The sequence below is a fragment of the Labrus bergylta genome, chromosome 15, assembly GCF_963930695.1.
Source record: "Labrus bergylta chromosome 15, fLabBer1.1, whole genome shotgun sequence".
Lineage (NCBI taxonomy): Eukaryota > Metazoa > Chordata > Actinopteri > Labriformes > Labridae > Labrus > Labrus bergylta.
Window position 1 is genome coordinate 22582778 of NC_089209.1, and position 14836 is coordinate 22597613.

At 41.6% G+C, this 14836-nt stretch overlaps 2 protein-coding genes across 3 annotated transcripts; one reads left to right on the forward strand and one right to left on the reverse strand.

Annotated features, from left to right (window-relative positions):
* Positions 1-1809: 1809 nt before the first annotated feature.
* mcm3 (minichromosome maintenance complex component 3) lies at positions 1810-8940 on the reverse strand. Its single transcript, XM_020631457.3, has 17 exons — positions 8769-8940; positions 8349-8461; positions 7450-7658; positions 7174-7304; positions 6814-7052; positions 6602-6710; positions 6348-6501; positions 6101-6232; positions 5740-5948; positions 5302-5476; positions 5075-5201; positions 4785-4935; positions 4434-4574; positions 4174-4277; positions 4016-4089; positions 2763-2862; positions 1810-2545 (listed from the first exon to the last, which is right to left on the reverse strand). Exons 1-17 carry the CDS (start codon positions 8841-8843, stop codon positions 2347-2349), a joined length of 2442 nt encoding a protein of 813 aa, XP_020487113.1. The 5' UTR covers positions 8844-8940; the 3' UTR covers positions 1810-2346.
* A 1429-nt stretch (positions 8941-10369) lies between these two features.
* Positions 10370-14486, forward strand: paqr8 (progestin and adipoQ receptor family member VIII). Of its 2 annotated transcripts, none has more exons than XM_065963762.1 (2): positions 10370-10493; positions 11446-14485. In XM_065963762.1, exon 2 carries the CDS (start codon positions 11493-11495, stop codon positions 12567-12569), a length of 1077 nt encoding a protein of 358 aa, XP_065819834.1. In that variant the 5' UTR covers positions 10370-10493; positions 11446-11492; the 3' UTR covers positions 12570-14485. The 2 variants fall into 2 exon arrangements, with proteins under 2 accessions (XP_065819834.1, XP_065819835.1); XM_065963763.1 differs by having other exon boundaries at positions 10376-10493; positions 11443-14486.
* Positions 14487-14836: the final 350 nt, after the last annotated feature.

Below are 14836 nucleotides of genomic sequence, written 5' to 3' on the forward strand. Positions count from 1 at the left end.
CAACAACAGTGAATAAGACAGATTTATAGCTTCACTGTCAGTAATAATGTTTAAGTATTATCAGCTAAGTGTGAGAATAGACTGATCAGTCTGATATTAACGTTAGCTGTGGTTCAAGAGCCCATCGTTATGCCCTTTGTGCAAATCAGATGAACAGAGACAGAAAATCTGGAATTGAAAGCATTTTCACTCAGTCTCAGACAGGGCGGACTCCGGATTTTAAATCAAGCTTGGTCAAGATCACCACTGACCTGCTATGTTTCCATGTCATCATCGTGATAAGAAGGAAAATGTCTCTTTCTGAAAAAAACCTGAACAATTTCACTTACCTTCCCGGTGTTACAGTCTAAGTGAGTGACACGCCCACTGAACACAAGATGATCATTTTTCATTGATATGTATGGTCTTGGTCTTGTCTCGGTCTCGGAGCACTCTCGGTATGTCTTGGTCTCGGTTGACTACAACACTACTGAATGCAGTTTATTCTTTTCTTTTTTTTGACATATTAGGTACATATTATTTTCTGTATCTTAATTATGTTTAGATTATTTTTTTATTTGGTATGATTTTAACATTATTTAGGTGGCAGCTTCAAATAAGTTCTTTGAATTTTCTTCCTCTGCCTGCACTGAATTTTGTCTATTTCATTATTTGTCTACATAAATGTTTATTTTTTTACTGTGCAAATTAAAAAAAGAAAACATGCAATGCAGGGTTCTTTATCCTTTCTTGATTCATCAAAACGTCATTTGTTTTTTCCTTTATAAAATAGTCAGTGTGATCTTTGAAGACAGCTCAACCTGACTGAGTTGAAGCTGCACTTTGTGAGGAAGGTGGGGGCTGTGACCTTGGATAAGATATGTGATATGAGTCATCTGTGGGTGTACAGTGCTCATGTCTTGTTTCGTATGATGGCAGCATTTGCACGCTCTTTGTCTGGGGTCGATGTCTTATCTTTAAACTCATCAGATTCAGTGGGTTTACTTTACAAAGCAAAAAGTCAGTTACTGAAATGCAATGTGTATGATCTGACTCAGGGTGAACCTGAGTCTGTGTGTGGTGGTAGTCAAGTGATGACTTAACTGAGGTCGATCAACAGTATGCCATACTGTACTCTGAATCACACATCAGACTCTAATGTCACTGGTTTCATCATCACATTCATTCCTTTTCACATACAAGTCAAAGTTCATACTACAAAGTAGCTGCTCTGTGGTAACCATGGACACCAACAAAGTAGCATAGTGCTGTAGAATAGAATGTTTGGGTTGCTTAGGAACAGTCTAGTTTCAGTTAAATTGTGTTAATAACAATGTTTTGATATTAACTTTTACTTCTATGTTGTGCTCATATAACTGTTGTATTAAAGTAATATCACACCCGAGGTCGAGATGCTGATATATTAAATTCATCACTCCCTCACTTGTGAAATTCTAAATACATCTTGTGGGCTGTGCCTCCCATACAATGTGAAGTCATAACTCTTCTTCTGGGGTTTAAAATGAAAAGCTTCCTGTAAACAAACCAGTAACCTCTGACTTTGTGAGAACAAAATTAAACAGCAACGGTTGAGCTTTGAAGAAACGTCGCCATGGTTGGCTTTGTAAGTTATATTGTATGTGTCTACTTCAATCTATGGTCTCTGTATAATAATGGTGTCTTGTGAGCCTGTTATGGGCTGGGCATATTAAGCATGACACAATAATAAATAAAATCAATCTAGATGATGTGAAGTATGCAGACTCAGTGCACAAGCATGTCCACAGCCACATTTTCTTTTAGCACCGTCAAATCATTTGAGAACACCAATCATTTTCAAAAGAGTTACATTTATTTATTTTTTAACTACAGTTTTTTCACCACTTCAATACTTGTTTTGAACTATATACAAATCCAGACAACACTAGTGCTGGTCTATAATGTCTTTTTTACGGTGTTGAATACACAGACTGTTTTATTGCTCCACAAAAGTTGTAAATGCACAGAACTGTAAAACCTGTCTCCCTCATATGAACTGAGCCGTTCAGGAATCACTCTAATGGCAGTGTGTTGATGCAGGTGAAGCTCAAATGTTCATGAATATATTTTTTACAGCTCAGAAAAAAGAAGCTGGGTGCTGCTCTGTTTCTCCAGGCCGCACCAGTGAAACCCAATCCAACATTAGAATAAACTTTTCCTGATGATCACGGGTTATTGATGTGAGCAGAATGTTAACATTATAGAAAAAGAGACAATAACAGAAAGGATGAAAAATAAATGGGGGTGGGGGTCCATTATGTACATTTGGTAATAAATCACTGTTTCTTTCAGAGTCTGTGGAATCAATTCAAGAAACACACGTTGTCCTCAGATGAGGAAGATGATGTCATCGGCGACCATGACCTGGTTGTCTTCCTGCATGCGGGCTAAAGCCGATCGAACTTCGGGCTCTGTGAAGCGATTCTCAAGCGCTTTGTTGATGTCGTCCATCAGGGTCTTCATCTTCACGGACTGAGCGTGAGCAGACTGGAACACTGCGAACAGGGAGGACTTGAACTCCTTCAGCCTGTCGGGAGGACACGAGGAGAGATTACAATCTTTCACATCACACTGATGTTTCTTAAATGCATGATATTTTATTTCACAGGAGATTGTGCAAACCAAAGTAAACATACCTACAAGTCTATCCAAGCTAAATGACATTTGCCCTAATTTGTGTAGCAGCTAGTAAGAACTGAATCATGTAAACTGTACTCTCACTTCTGTTTGTTTTCATCACCCACCTCTCTGCAGACAGCCCAGTGTCTTCAGCCTGGGAGGTGGCATCCATCGCCTCCTCTTCCTCCCTCGGTACCTTGGCTGGTTTTGGAGTGCCTGCTTGGACTAAAGGGGTAAAAGAAATCATCAGTCCTCAAATACACTAGAGATTATTTTTAAACAGTCATTCTATTAAAACAAGGCAGCGCAGACTCTTAAATCCCCTGGAAACTTAAAGTTTAATCTGAAGATATTCTTTCATAGAGTTCAGACCTTCGACCCCGAGCCCCTTTACTACTCGTGCTTTAAGTATTCTCACTGGTTGAAGGGGATCAAACTGCAGTGAGTACCTAAATAAGCTGTATTAGTAGTGAAGCAGAATGACATGTCTCTGCTGTGTAATTATGCAAGTAAAAATGAAAAGGTCCAGTCTGTAAAATATCTACCTAAAATGACCTTAATATATCATCAGACATTACGGAAACATGTTGAAGTGCTGACTTCTCTGACAAAAATGCAGCAGTCAGTATGTCCTCCTTCTAACTTTAGATTCTGGTCCTGAATGCTCTGTTTTGGTTTTGACCAGAGAAGGTAGACGGTTTTACAGCACCTTCACATCTGATTCTACCCAACCTAAAACCCCTCTGCATTTTTTAATGAACTAAACGTGGTAAAACTAGGATCAATATTGGAGATGCTTTTGATAAATGGAGAGAGGTTAGAACGCAGAAAGGTTTACAGACCGATGCAGAGCTGGCTAAACACTGAAGCTTCAGTGTCCACGACATAGCAACCTGTGTGCACATCAACTCTAGGGAGGAGGGGGTGAGGGGAGACAGCTTGCTACAATGTTTTGAATTTGAACTGCAGTACCCATTTTAAACACCAGGTTAAAGTTACATATTGCGCCTTTAAATGTTGTGTTTTAAACATGTAACAAAATACAAGGCAGTATAATGTGTATCAAGGTTTTGCTGATCATACATGTTCATGAAATCTTAATATACAAAGTGACCAGTAGATACAAATGTCATAGAAATGCAGGAGAGTTAAATATTTCCCTCTGACATTAATAAATATACATGGTTTCTTTACAACACTGATTTTTATTAAACTTTGTATGGAAAAATGATGTCCACCGGCTCTTTGAACAATACCACAGAGAAGGATCAATGGAAGAATTTAACGACCCTAACAGAAAATGAGTGTACGGGATGTGTAATAAGGAATGTGAATGCTGTCCACAGTGGTGCATGAAGGTGATTAAAATGAAGCTTACTCTCAGGGACATCCTGATCTTCACTGAAGTCATATGGGCTGTAAGCATCACTGCCCTGAGTGCCACTCAGCCCCCTGCAGGACACAGTGAAATGTTATTATTGACTAAAAAAAACAATTATTTCAAAGAGCAGGTATTTGTTGTTGTTTTGTGTCTACCTCTTCTTTGCAGTTTTCTGTGAAGGCTGAGTGACCTCCTCTTCCTCCTCCTCTGAACCAGAGTCTTTGTCTTTTCTCGAACGTTTCTTCTCCTTCTCCAGAACCTGCAGAGGACATCAGGCCACAACCCCCCCAAGACATGAACATCACTCAAACTTCACTGTAGAAATCTTTGCAGAAACAACAGTTATGTATGCTTAAAAAAAAAAAAAAAAAAAAAACAGAACAGAATGATTTTGGCAGACATCAACAGCACTGACCTTTTTGAAGTAGGCAAACTGAACTAGTTCCACGGCCACCTCGGAGTCCTCCAGCTCCACGGCTTTGCTCATTCGCGCCTTGGCGTGTGCTGTGGACAGACGGATCATAGTCTCGAGTGTACGGGCCGTCACTGGAGAGGTCTGGAGAGGAAGACATGGAACGAGGTCAGAGCAGCTTAGTATGAAACGTCCAAGTTACAATAAATATTTAAACCTTTCACTGGACGCTCTAAAACAATGTGTCATAGTTACACTGAGCAGAATTTTCTCTAAGTACAACCAATCTTCACTGTCAGATAACAACTACTTTCACTGTCCTACTGCATGATGTGTATGTGTGCTGTTTCTCACCCTGGCGATATCAGCACCCATCTGCTCCTGGCTTCTCAGCCTTGAATACTCCTCTGCGATGTGATTGGCTGCCTCCTCTGTCAGCACAGGGGTCACCGCCTTGGCAATGTGGATGTACTTCCTCATGAACTCCTTGCTCACAATCTTCTCCCTGAGACAAAGAACATGTTAAGACCATGATGCTGACTTTGTCGTTTAACAGCAGGTGATCGAGCCGCCTATTTCACTTTTTCCACTCTTTTGTGAATCCATGAGAGAAAAGTTTTGATTGTGATGAGATCGCTGCGTACTTCTTTCTCTTGGTTCCATGCAGCAGGTTGTTGTGTTTCTCGTAGATCTGAAGCTCTTCCTGCTCTTCAGCCACTGCATCCGGGTCTTCTGTGGTGAGCACTTCCACAGTCCCCCCAAAAGCCATGGCTATCAAAAAAAAAAAAAAAAAAAAAGAAATATGTAATTTTAGACATGCTTAAAAACAACTGTTTTACAAAATACAGCACACAATCCTGATGCACAATACCTGCTCCCTCCTGCTCACGAGGGTCCCTGTAGCGATGCATCCTCAGCACGTGATCAGAGATCTCTCGGTCCATCTCAGGATCCATCTGATCCAGCACGATGAACAGGAGGTCAAAACGTGACAGCAGGGAGTCCTGCAGGCCGATGTTTTCCATGGGGGTTTTGTACTGGTCGTACTGGAAAATCAGAGCACAATTAATTAGGGATGTGACGGGCAAAAGACAAAGAAGGAGGAAAATTACACCTCATAGTAGATCAGTCAAAGTATCTTTTAAAAAGACGTCTCTCTCTTCAGATGCTGTTAGCAACATGTACACAAGCAGCACAGAGCTAACGGAGGACCGTCCACTAGCTCATCGATCCTAAAGGTCTATCTTAAAAGGATTAAATCTGGAATCACGGCTTCAGAGGACAGGTTCTTGTTAGATTAGTTACTCACCCGGCCGTAGACGGGGTTGGCAGCCGCCAGCACTGAGCAGCGGGCGTTGAGGCGGGCGTGGATGCCGGCCTTTGCGATGGTGACTCGGCCCTGTTCCATCACCTCGTGGATGGCTGTGCGATCCATGTCGGACATTTTGTCGAACTCATCAATGCAGACAACGCCGCGGTCGGCCAGCACCATGGCACCGGCCTCCAAACGACGCTCACCTGGAGGAGAAGAAGAAGAAGAAGAAGAAGACTGGCTTGTGAGTTGAAAGAGAGAAATGAGTGGAAGATTCAGTGATAACAGTTAGATGATGACCTGTGACTGAGCTGTAATGCAAAGTGAACGTGCTCTTTGAGTTTACATGACACCGTACCTGTCTCCTGGTCTGTGGTGACCGCGGCGGTCAGACCCACTCCGGACGAGCCTCTCCCAGTGGTGGGGATGGCCCTGGGCGCTGTGTGGAGGACATAACGCAGCAGCTGGGACTTGGCCACTGATGGATCACCTGGCAGATAAGAACACATGATGAGAGACAGCCAATAAAAAGTGCCGCTTCAAAGCAGATCTAGTGTGACACAGTTAAATTAAAATGAACACATTAGCAGAGAAAACTCTGGTACCAATAAGGAGGACGTTGATGTCTCCTCTGATGCGGGACCCGTTTTCCAGCACCTTCTCCACACCGCCCAGCAGCAAGCAAAGAATGGCCTTCTTTATGTACTCGTGGCCGTGGATACTGGGAGCAAGGGAGCGAGCCAGCTGATCAAACACATCCTGTGTAAAAAAACAGAGAAGGGAGAATTCATGTTTTCATTAAAAGATAGGGTGAGATGAAGTTAACCAGCTTGAAGAGCTAGAAGGCTGAACGTCTTACCTTGGAGCGAGTCCTGCTGAAGTTCCTGATTTTGGCGACATCGTCGGCCGAGAAGTGGGGGGCCACTTCCTTGCTCATTTGTTTGACATGGCAGGCGATCATGATGGTCCTGGAGTAGAAGAACATGGAAACCAATAGGAAAGGAAAAAGGGTTAACTCAGCTTCCTGTAAGCAGATACACACTGACATGAGCTAACTTCCTCAACTCTCACCTGAACGTGCCGGAGGTGAACCCTCCCTTCTTGCCAGGCAGGCAGCGGTACGTCCCGATGACCTGCACTCTGTCTCCAGGCTTGACCACATCCACCAGGTCGTTGTCCAGGATGATGTCCACTGAGCGGGGCAGCTGACCAGCAGGCGCTTTCTCTGGCATCTCCTGTACTGTGATGGTCTGGTGGTCCTTGTAGCTGGAGAGGCCAAACTCTGTCTCCAGAGGGTTGTTCTCCTCATCCTGTGGGGGGGAGGGAGAGAATGAGTAGTTAAGTGATGCAAGGAGAAGGAGGAAGAATGAGGAGACAATCATGGTGGGAAATCGAGCTTTTGAAGTCGACTGAAAAGCAGAGGAAAGTTACCTTGGTAGGGTAGATGGCACTGGAGGGGAAGGCATCCAGGGAGGTCATGTCCGTGTACTTCCTCTCCATCGTCTTCTTGGTGGCCGGGCAGTAGTGGACGCTGCGCACAACTTTAGGACGCACCAGAGAGCCTGCAGAACAACGTGAAGGGAGAAATTTAACACACATTCAGATCACTTTGTCAAGGAAACATGCTGGACAAACGACTTAAATTAAGCCTTTAAAGTAACAAGTATTCATTCACAACATGAAACAACAAACAAACAAACAACTCACACTTGGTGATGATGCCTTCCACGCAGACCATGCTGCCCAGCAGGCGGGACGTCAGAGTTCTCGGGGTGACGTGCTTGGTGCCGAAGCTGCCCTCCAGGCCGATGAAGAACTCCTCGTACTGCTTGGCGTAGGTGGCATCGACCGAGGCCACGAGGTCTTTCAGAGCCCGCTGGAAGGCCAGCAGCTCCTCAAATGCATTACCCATGAGTCTGAAAGAGAGCAGAGGACAAATGATTCATGGACCTACTGCATGTATTTTACTCTGTGTGTTTCATTTGTTTCATTTAACTGGTCAAGATGTGAATTCAGGTCCTCTGATACTGAGCTGTTTATGCTAATACAACAAATACTTTCACCATTATTACAGACAGTGTAGCTATAAATCTAGCTTATTCATTGTTGTTGCTCTGTTTGTCTCCGTCCTTCTACCTGTATCTCCCTCTATCCCACTGTAAAAGCCCAACAGTCTCAGGAGATGTCTTTTAATGAGATAACATTTGTTATGAATTGGCGATATACAAATTAAGACTGACTGAACATCCAAAAGCTCCTTAATTCATTTTAGCTGGGTTTTTTTTTACTTAAAGTAACAACCCAGCGAAATGGTGCATCAGACATAACATACCAGTGATGGTACAACTTCAGGCTAAACCAGCATGTGCAGAATATGACATAACAAAACACACAGGTCATGCCTGACCAGTTAACACACCAGTGATTACAAGACATAGACGAATACATAGAACCAATACCTGTAAGGTTGTATAAAGATTTATGTAATTCATCATTTAAAATCTTTAAAAACACAAGAAAGTCTGGCTTTGCGCCGTAAACGCTTTTACCATTCAAGAGAACTGTAAATGACACCTATCAGTACTAAGAGCTGAACACTTCCTTACTTTGCAGCCCGGGCCTCGTTGCGTCTCCTCAGGTCGTTGATGTTGACGATGAGTCGAGCTTTATTTTCACTGATCATGTCCCGGACTTTGCTTTGGTACACCCCCTGATCTTGCTGTAGAAACGGACATGAGAAAGGTGAGTTCAGTTATAAACATTGTGATACACAGATGTAGCTGAGGTTAAGAAGAACAATTATTTAACGCCATCAGCTGCACTAAATACACATCAAACTGTGGCACGAAGCTGCATAAAATACAACATACAACATTTTACAATCTGCAAACTGGTGTCAATGGGTCGTGAACAGAGATACTTGTTTAAAACCAGTAAGTTGAAGGGTAGTTCTTTTGTTTTCACCGCATGGTTTTTCTCATTGCAGCCCATTACAATCTAATAAAGTGAATTAAAATCAGACTTACATCGTCATCCAGAAAGTCCAGATAATCCCTCTGGGCCTCCCTCATCTCCTGGTCATCTACGACGTCGGTTGCCATTTTAATTGGCTGTTTATTCGGCTTTAGGTAGTCTTAAAATATTGTACAAACTTCCCCACAGTGTGCTCCGCTGACATCCAGCTACCCGAATGCTGGGTTTTCGCGCCACGACGTGCCGGGTACAAGTAGAACGTGAAAAGCGATTGGCCAACTCTGCACGTAATTCTTTGCGTCAATGCGCGTGCCCGTATAACTGTCCAATAAAATCCATCGTGACGACACTTTGTCCCGCCTTCTTGAAGAACTCGCGGGAAAACGGAGAAAGAATGGGCGGAGCTGTAAGAAAGCTGTGCCTAATGTATCTTACTACTTCTTAATATGTCCACGAGATGGCGAAATAAAAAAGAAGAGTGTTTTCTCACTTCGTCAAGATGCTGTCACCTGAGAAAGAATTGATATTAAATTAATAAAAATGTGTTAACCGTGTTTACTATCTAATTGTTAGAGAAGAAGAATGAATACAAGAAACGTATAAACAAAATAAAACAAAAATAAATAAATCTACTAAGACGCTTAGCTATGTAGGTAAACAATTATTTAAGTGGAGGTCTAAGAGAAGTAGGTTACCTGGTCAAAATAATTCCTAAAATTATGAAATTGTTGTTTTTAATTAAAAAGTACGTCATTTATTTCTTAAAGAAAATTTGAAAATGTAGGAAGCGATCTGGAGAATTTATGTTTGTAAATTAATTTTTTTAGCATAGGCCTGTAGTATAATGAAGTTGACAATATTCAAGAGCACTATCTTCTCTGTTGTCATAGTAACAAACAATGTTTGATGTGAGGGACAGGGTTGTACACATTTTTGCTTATGGTTTTTTAAATTATTTTACTAATGGCTTAATAGCAGACCATTGTTTTGATAAAGTAAAAAAAATAACTTTAACATTGGAGGGGACTATAATCAAATAACAATTGGACCTATTAAAACGGCTTTCTTTAGGCCTAACTCAATAATAAAAACTGGACAAAAGAAAGTAGCCGACCATGAACTTAATAAAGACGTCTTGGATTTTCTTTTTAGCAACCTGGAGGCTAAATAAACTTTGTTCTGCTTTGTGTGCAAAATATGGCATCTCTGCAAAAGTAGCCTATACATTCAGTATGTCCGAATAGTCCTAAAGATAAATGGATTCATAGGCTACTTGAATGTGACTGCAGTGTACAATCACAGACAGTAGATGGAGACAAATTTATCTGCTTAAACATTGATTTTTTATGGTTTTAACGGGTTTACCATCTGGCTAAATTACAGGTCTTCATAAATAACGATGTTTTTCACTTATAGGCCTATCTACAAGTTATAGGCTGGGTAATTGAAAAGTGTTACATGCCTCTCAGCCTATAGGCTACATAAAGTCAATAGGTCTATTGAATGTGATTGTAATAAAAAAAAAACACTTTGTCGATGTTGATCAGTGTCTGCCTGTAAATGGACTTTTGGGCGTTTCCGGTCATATAAACCCCGCCCACATAGCGCCACAGGCTGCTGAGGTCAGCTCTGTTTTTTTCTTCACTTCAGCCTCCAGAATCTTCCTCTCACCTCATGATACAGGAAACCTGCTGTGTGCACTTTGAAGAAAGTTTTGTTGCATATCAAGATCGATCTTTTCTGTTTTCCTGAGTAGTCCGACCTCAGAGGAGCAACAGGTGAGATGTTGTTTCTTCTTAGATGATAACCAACAGTCTTCAGGCCACTTCAAGCCTGTTTGTTTTGATTGAGAATGCACATACCTTTACATTATTTATTGTCAATATTATTTGTAATTGTCTTAAAATGCAAAAGCACCAACATAGGACTGAGATGCTTCAGCCAGAGTTAGCCTAAGTTACTTAGATCAAGTGAGTTAAAAACTTCTTGAAAGTATGAAAGATTAAATATGTGCAGATTTTCATGGATAAGGAAGTATTTTTTGTAATGAAAAAAAGGGGGGTCAACAAGGGGTACCCATGAAAGGAGTTGATACAGCAGCTGTTGTGAGTATGTGTGTGCCCAGTGATGGTTTGTTTTGTTGACTCCAAGGTGCTCCTTTTCCTTGGTGACAAGCAGTGGATTGTTGTGTGTATATGTGTGACAGAGAGAGAACAGTAGGGCGATGACTTCAGGTTTGACTGCATGCCTGCTTCTTTAAGTGGATGTGACCTGCAGTTTAAAAAATGTCTCACACTAAAGCATGCTTTCACGCTGTGTGTATCTGCTTTATTACTGTGTCAACTGTTTTTAATTTTCTGTCTGCCAACTGTCTGCGGGCAAAAACGAGTTCAAATAGTTAAACTTGGACCAATTTGCCAAATGAATACACACGTGCTGCTCTATCGAGCTAAAAAAGTTCTGACCTGATTTGTTTGTTTCTATCTAAACTAAAATCCCCACAATTTAAGCTCTGATTCACTTTATAGATTGATGAATCAAAGAAAAAACGCACACAAGGGAACCCAAGGAAAGCACACTGTTGTTCATTTTGGTTTATGTTCTATTTTTAAGTCGTTCTTAATAAACATAATTAAGTTTTCAGATATTCTGTAAACACTATTTCACCTACTATCAAATTAACTGAGCTTCTTGTTTCTTTTTGTCTCCTACATGTGTTTTGTCCAGCAGTTCTCCTCTATCTACCGTCCACCTCGTCTCCCTCTCCTCACTGAGAGATGATTGGTGTTATTCTGCAGCAGCTCAACGCCTTGACCCTGAGCATCAAGCACGGGTGCAGACTGCCCCGCCTCTCTGATGAAATCCCTTCCTCCTTTCCATCCCCTCGCCCAACAGTCGTAGCCTCCCAGGTCCCTAGCCTCTTCCGAGAGCCCTACATCTTGTCAGGATACCGTCCCGTCAACCAGGACTGGCGCTGCTACCTCCTGAGCCTCTTCCAGAGACACAATGAATCCCTGAATGTTTGGACTCACTTGTTGGCGGGTTCTGTGCTGCTGTTCCGCTGGTGGGCCAACGTAGGCACCCTGGGGTACACCTTAGATTCAGCTTCTCTACCTCTCAGTGTCTTCCTGCTATCTTCCCTTACCTATCTGTGTTTCAGTGTAGCGGCTCATCTTTTTCAGTCTCACTCTGAACATGCACACTATTTCTTCTTCTTCCTGGACTATGTGGGTGTTGCTGTCTATCAGTACGGCTCCTCACTTGGTCATTATTTCTACACATCAGAGTCCGCATGGAGGGAAAGCTGCATTGGACTGTTGTTTTTACCTGGAGCGTTGTTCTTTGGGTGGTGTTCCTGTGCATGCTGCTGTTTCGCTAAGTCCAGGTATCGCCGGCCATATCCGTTGGAACGCAGAATCTGTCAGCTGATTCCGATGTCCCTAGCATACCTGTTGGACATCAGCCCTGTGGTCCATCGCCTGTGTACTGTCTCCTGGGCACAGGAGCCCTCGCTGCCCTTCCATGCCCTCCAGATTGCCTTTTTCCTGCTGTCAGCTGTCTTTTTCTCCTGTCCCATCCCTGAGCGATTCTTCCCGGGCCGCTGTGACTTTGTGGGTCAGGGTCACCAGATCTTCCATCTGTTTCTGTCGCTGTGCACCCTTTTCCAGCTGGAGGCTCTGTTCCAGGACTACGCCAGACGGAGAGATGAAGTGGTGGAAGTATTTGGAGAGAGGCAGCTGTGGTGGGCTTGTGTGTCCATCCTACTACTGTTTCTGTGTTGCATCCTGACTGCCCTCATCACCATAAAGCACATGAGCAAAACACTGCATAGCCAAAAAGAGAGAGAGAAATGAAAACATTTGTATGTGGTTGTATGCAGTGTGCGTGTGTGAGAGTGTGTGTGTGTAAAAGAGAAAGTGAGGGAGAAAGGGAGTGGTGGTGATAAAATGTACCAAATAATATTAAATCTGTAATTATGATGAAATAATACTTATTTTTGTAACAAGTTGTCTCTGAAAAACAGTCATTCCTCATTATATTGAAGTGATAAAATAAGAGCTCATTGAAGTGTTCTTGTTCAATTTCTGAGGTGATTTGACGACTAAACAGAAGACTTATTACAAAGTAAGCGTACTATAAGGGGCTGAAAGTTGGGGATTTTTGGGAGCTAGTGTTTATTGAGGATTTGTTTACTTCTTGGTTCTGACGAAAACTCCAAACCTGCTTCTTAAGCTTTGACACTATTTGACATTCCTGTTTACCACAAACTTTCCCCCAGACAAGGAGCAGTGCAGAACAATGACACTGAATAAAGGGGTGAATGTGTTGACTAACACTGATCAGCCACATTGGAGGATTTTGACAAACAGATATGCTAGCTTATCGAACGAGACTGGTCTGATGCATAATTTTTTTCAAATCAGTAAGACATCTGCGGGTATTTTTGGCAAACTGCGGGTCTCATGTTTGTTTGCATACTCCATTTTAGCCAAATCAGTACGTACTACTAGTATAGTAGGCGGTTTCGAAAAAAAGCCTTAGCAACTCATTTTAATGTTGTTGGCTCTGTAACTTTTACAGATGGACTTGTTTTATCAATTGTACAATTGGAATCTGCGCACTTTTCCCCATGTGCCATGCATTTGCACTTTGTATGTATTGTGTATTATTAAATTTATGAGCCATCCACCTCTGTAAAAATGACAAAAGGGGAACCCTCAAAGTCATTTTCTCTGCCACAAAACAGACAATTTCCTCCAAGTCAGTGTGGTTCTTTCTTTGGAGAAGCTCCAGGTTCTTATTGTATCTTTTGGGGGTCCTGATACTTATGACAATGTGATGCTGATGTGCCAAAAGATGAAGTATTTCCTTATTTGTGAAACCTTTACTAAAGTAAAACTTCAAGATGCTCCACGTTCCTCATTTTCTTACAGGTGGCTGCTGCTCTGCTGGTATATCTACAGCCTAAAATAAATATTTTGATCTCAAGACTTAATTATCTTAAATGTATCACTTTAATCTGGAAATCTTCAAAAATGTTCCTCTTAATGTGGCCCTTATACTCCTTCATAGAAACAAGGCTGAGGAGGGGGCATGTGTACCAACTGGTTAACTAAGAACTAGATCTGGAAGCTTTGAAGAACATGTTTTTTTTAATTATCAATTTTCAACCTATGAAAAGTAGTTTTTTCAAAGAAATGTCAGACTAATACCGGCTTTAAAGTGTTAAGTCAGACTAGTCAGGTCATTTGATGTACTGCTCAAAAACATGTCTAGGTGTGCAGTGACTCTTTAATATGTTAGTTGATGAGTATTACTCTGAGGACTGTCAAGTGTTAGAATCAGAGATCAGGCTGCATTTAAATAGTAAATGAGCTTGTATTTTACAGCAGGTCACACCTACCCATTCACCCAGCATTCACACACTGATGGTAGAGGCTGATATGTAAAGTGACCATTAGTATTAACTCATCCATTTATACACACCAACAAAGCAGCAGGTGCAACTTAATATTAAGTGTCTTGCCCAAGAACACATCGGACATGTGGCTGCAGGAGCTGGGGATTGAACCCTCAACCCTCTGTTGGAGGGAGGACCAACTCTACTACTGAGCCACAGACACCACTTTAAAGGAATAATTTTGTTTGCAAAATGTTCTCTAATATATGTCTTATTTAGCATAATTAAAGGGACATGAAGCAGAAGAAAATCCTATCTCTTCAAATGATATGAAATGTACCCATAAGCTGTTTGGCCCTCATTTTTAATTTTGTTTAATTTTTATTTGTATTTTACAGGGACATTGCATATCAATAAACATTTCAGTAAATATGCCAGAGTTAGCCAAAAGGCTAATTTTCATCTGTTGTCCCTGGCCAGATTTTATAAAAGGCTCCCTAAAAAACAAAACAAATTCAAACATTGTTAAAAGCTACAAAAATAAATAAACACATACAAATTACAAATTACACAAGGCCACATATAAAACATTGAGTGAGCTATACCTGAAGCTCACCTCAGCAGACAACTAACACGCAGGCCACATTCATTTAAAAAACAGGACACATTCATGTGAAATATTCAGAAAATCTTTTTTGGATTATTTTTTATTTTAACATG

Bases quoted from the DNA above. Each gene is read 5' to 3' on its own strand.
- mcm3 (XM_020631457.3), bottom strand. From the start codon at position 8,843: ATGGCAACCGACGTCGTAGATGACCAGGAGATGAGGGAGGCCCAGAGG. The intron at 6,711-6,813 runs GTGAGAGTTGAG...CTTCTACTCCAG, and splicing joins TTCACCTCCGGCACGTTCAG to GACCATCATGATCGCCTGCC. The intron at 6,233-6,347 runs GTACCAGAGTTT...CTTATCTGCCAG, and splicing joins CATCAACGTCCTCCTTATTG to GTGATCCATCAGTGGCCAAG.
- paqr8 (XM_065963762.1), top strand. From the start codon at position 11,493: ATGATTGGTGTTATTCTGCAGCAGCTCAACGCCTTGACCCTGAGCATC.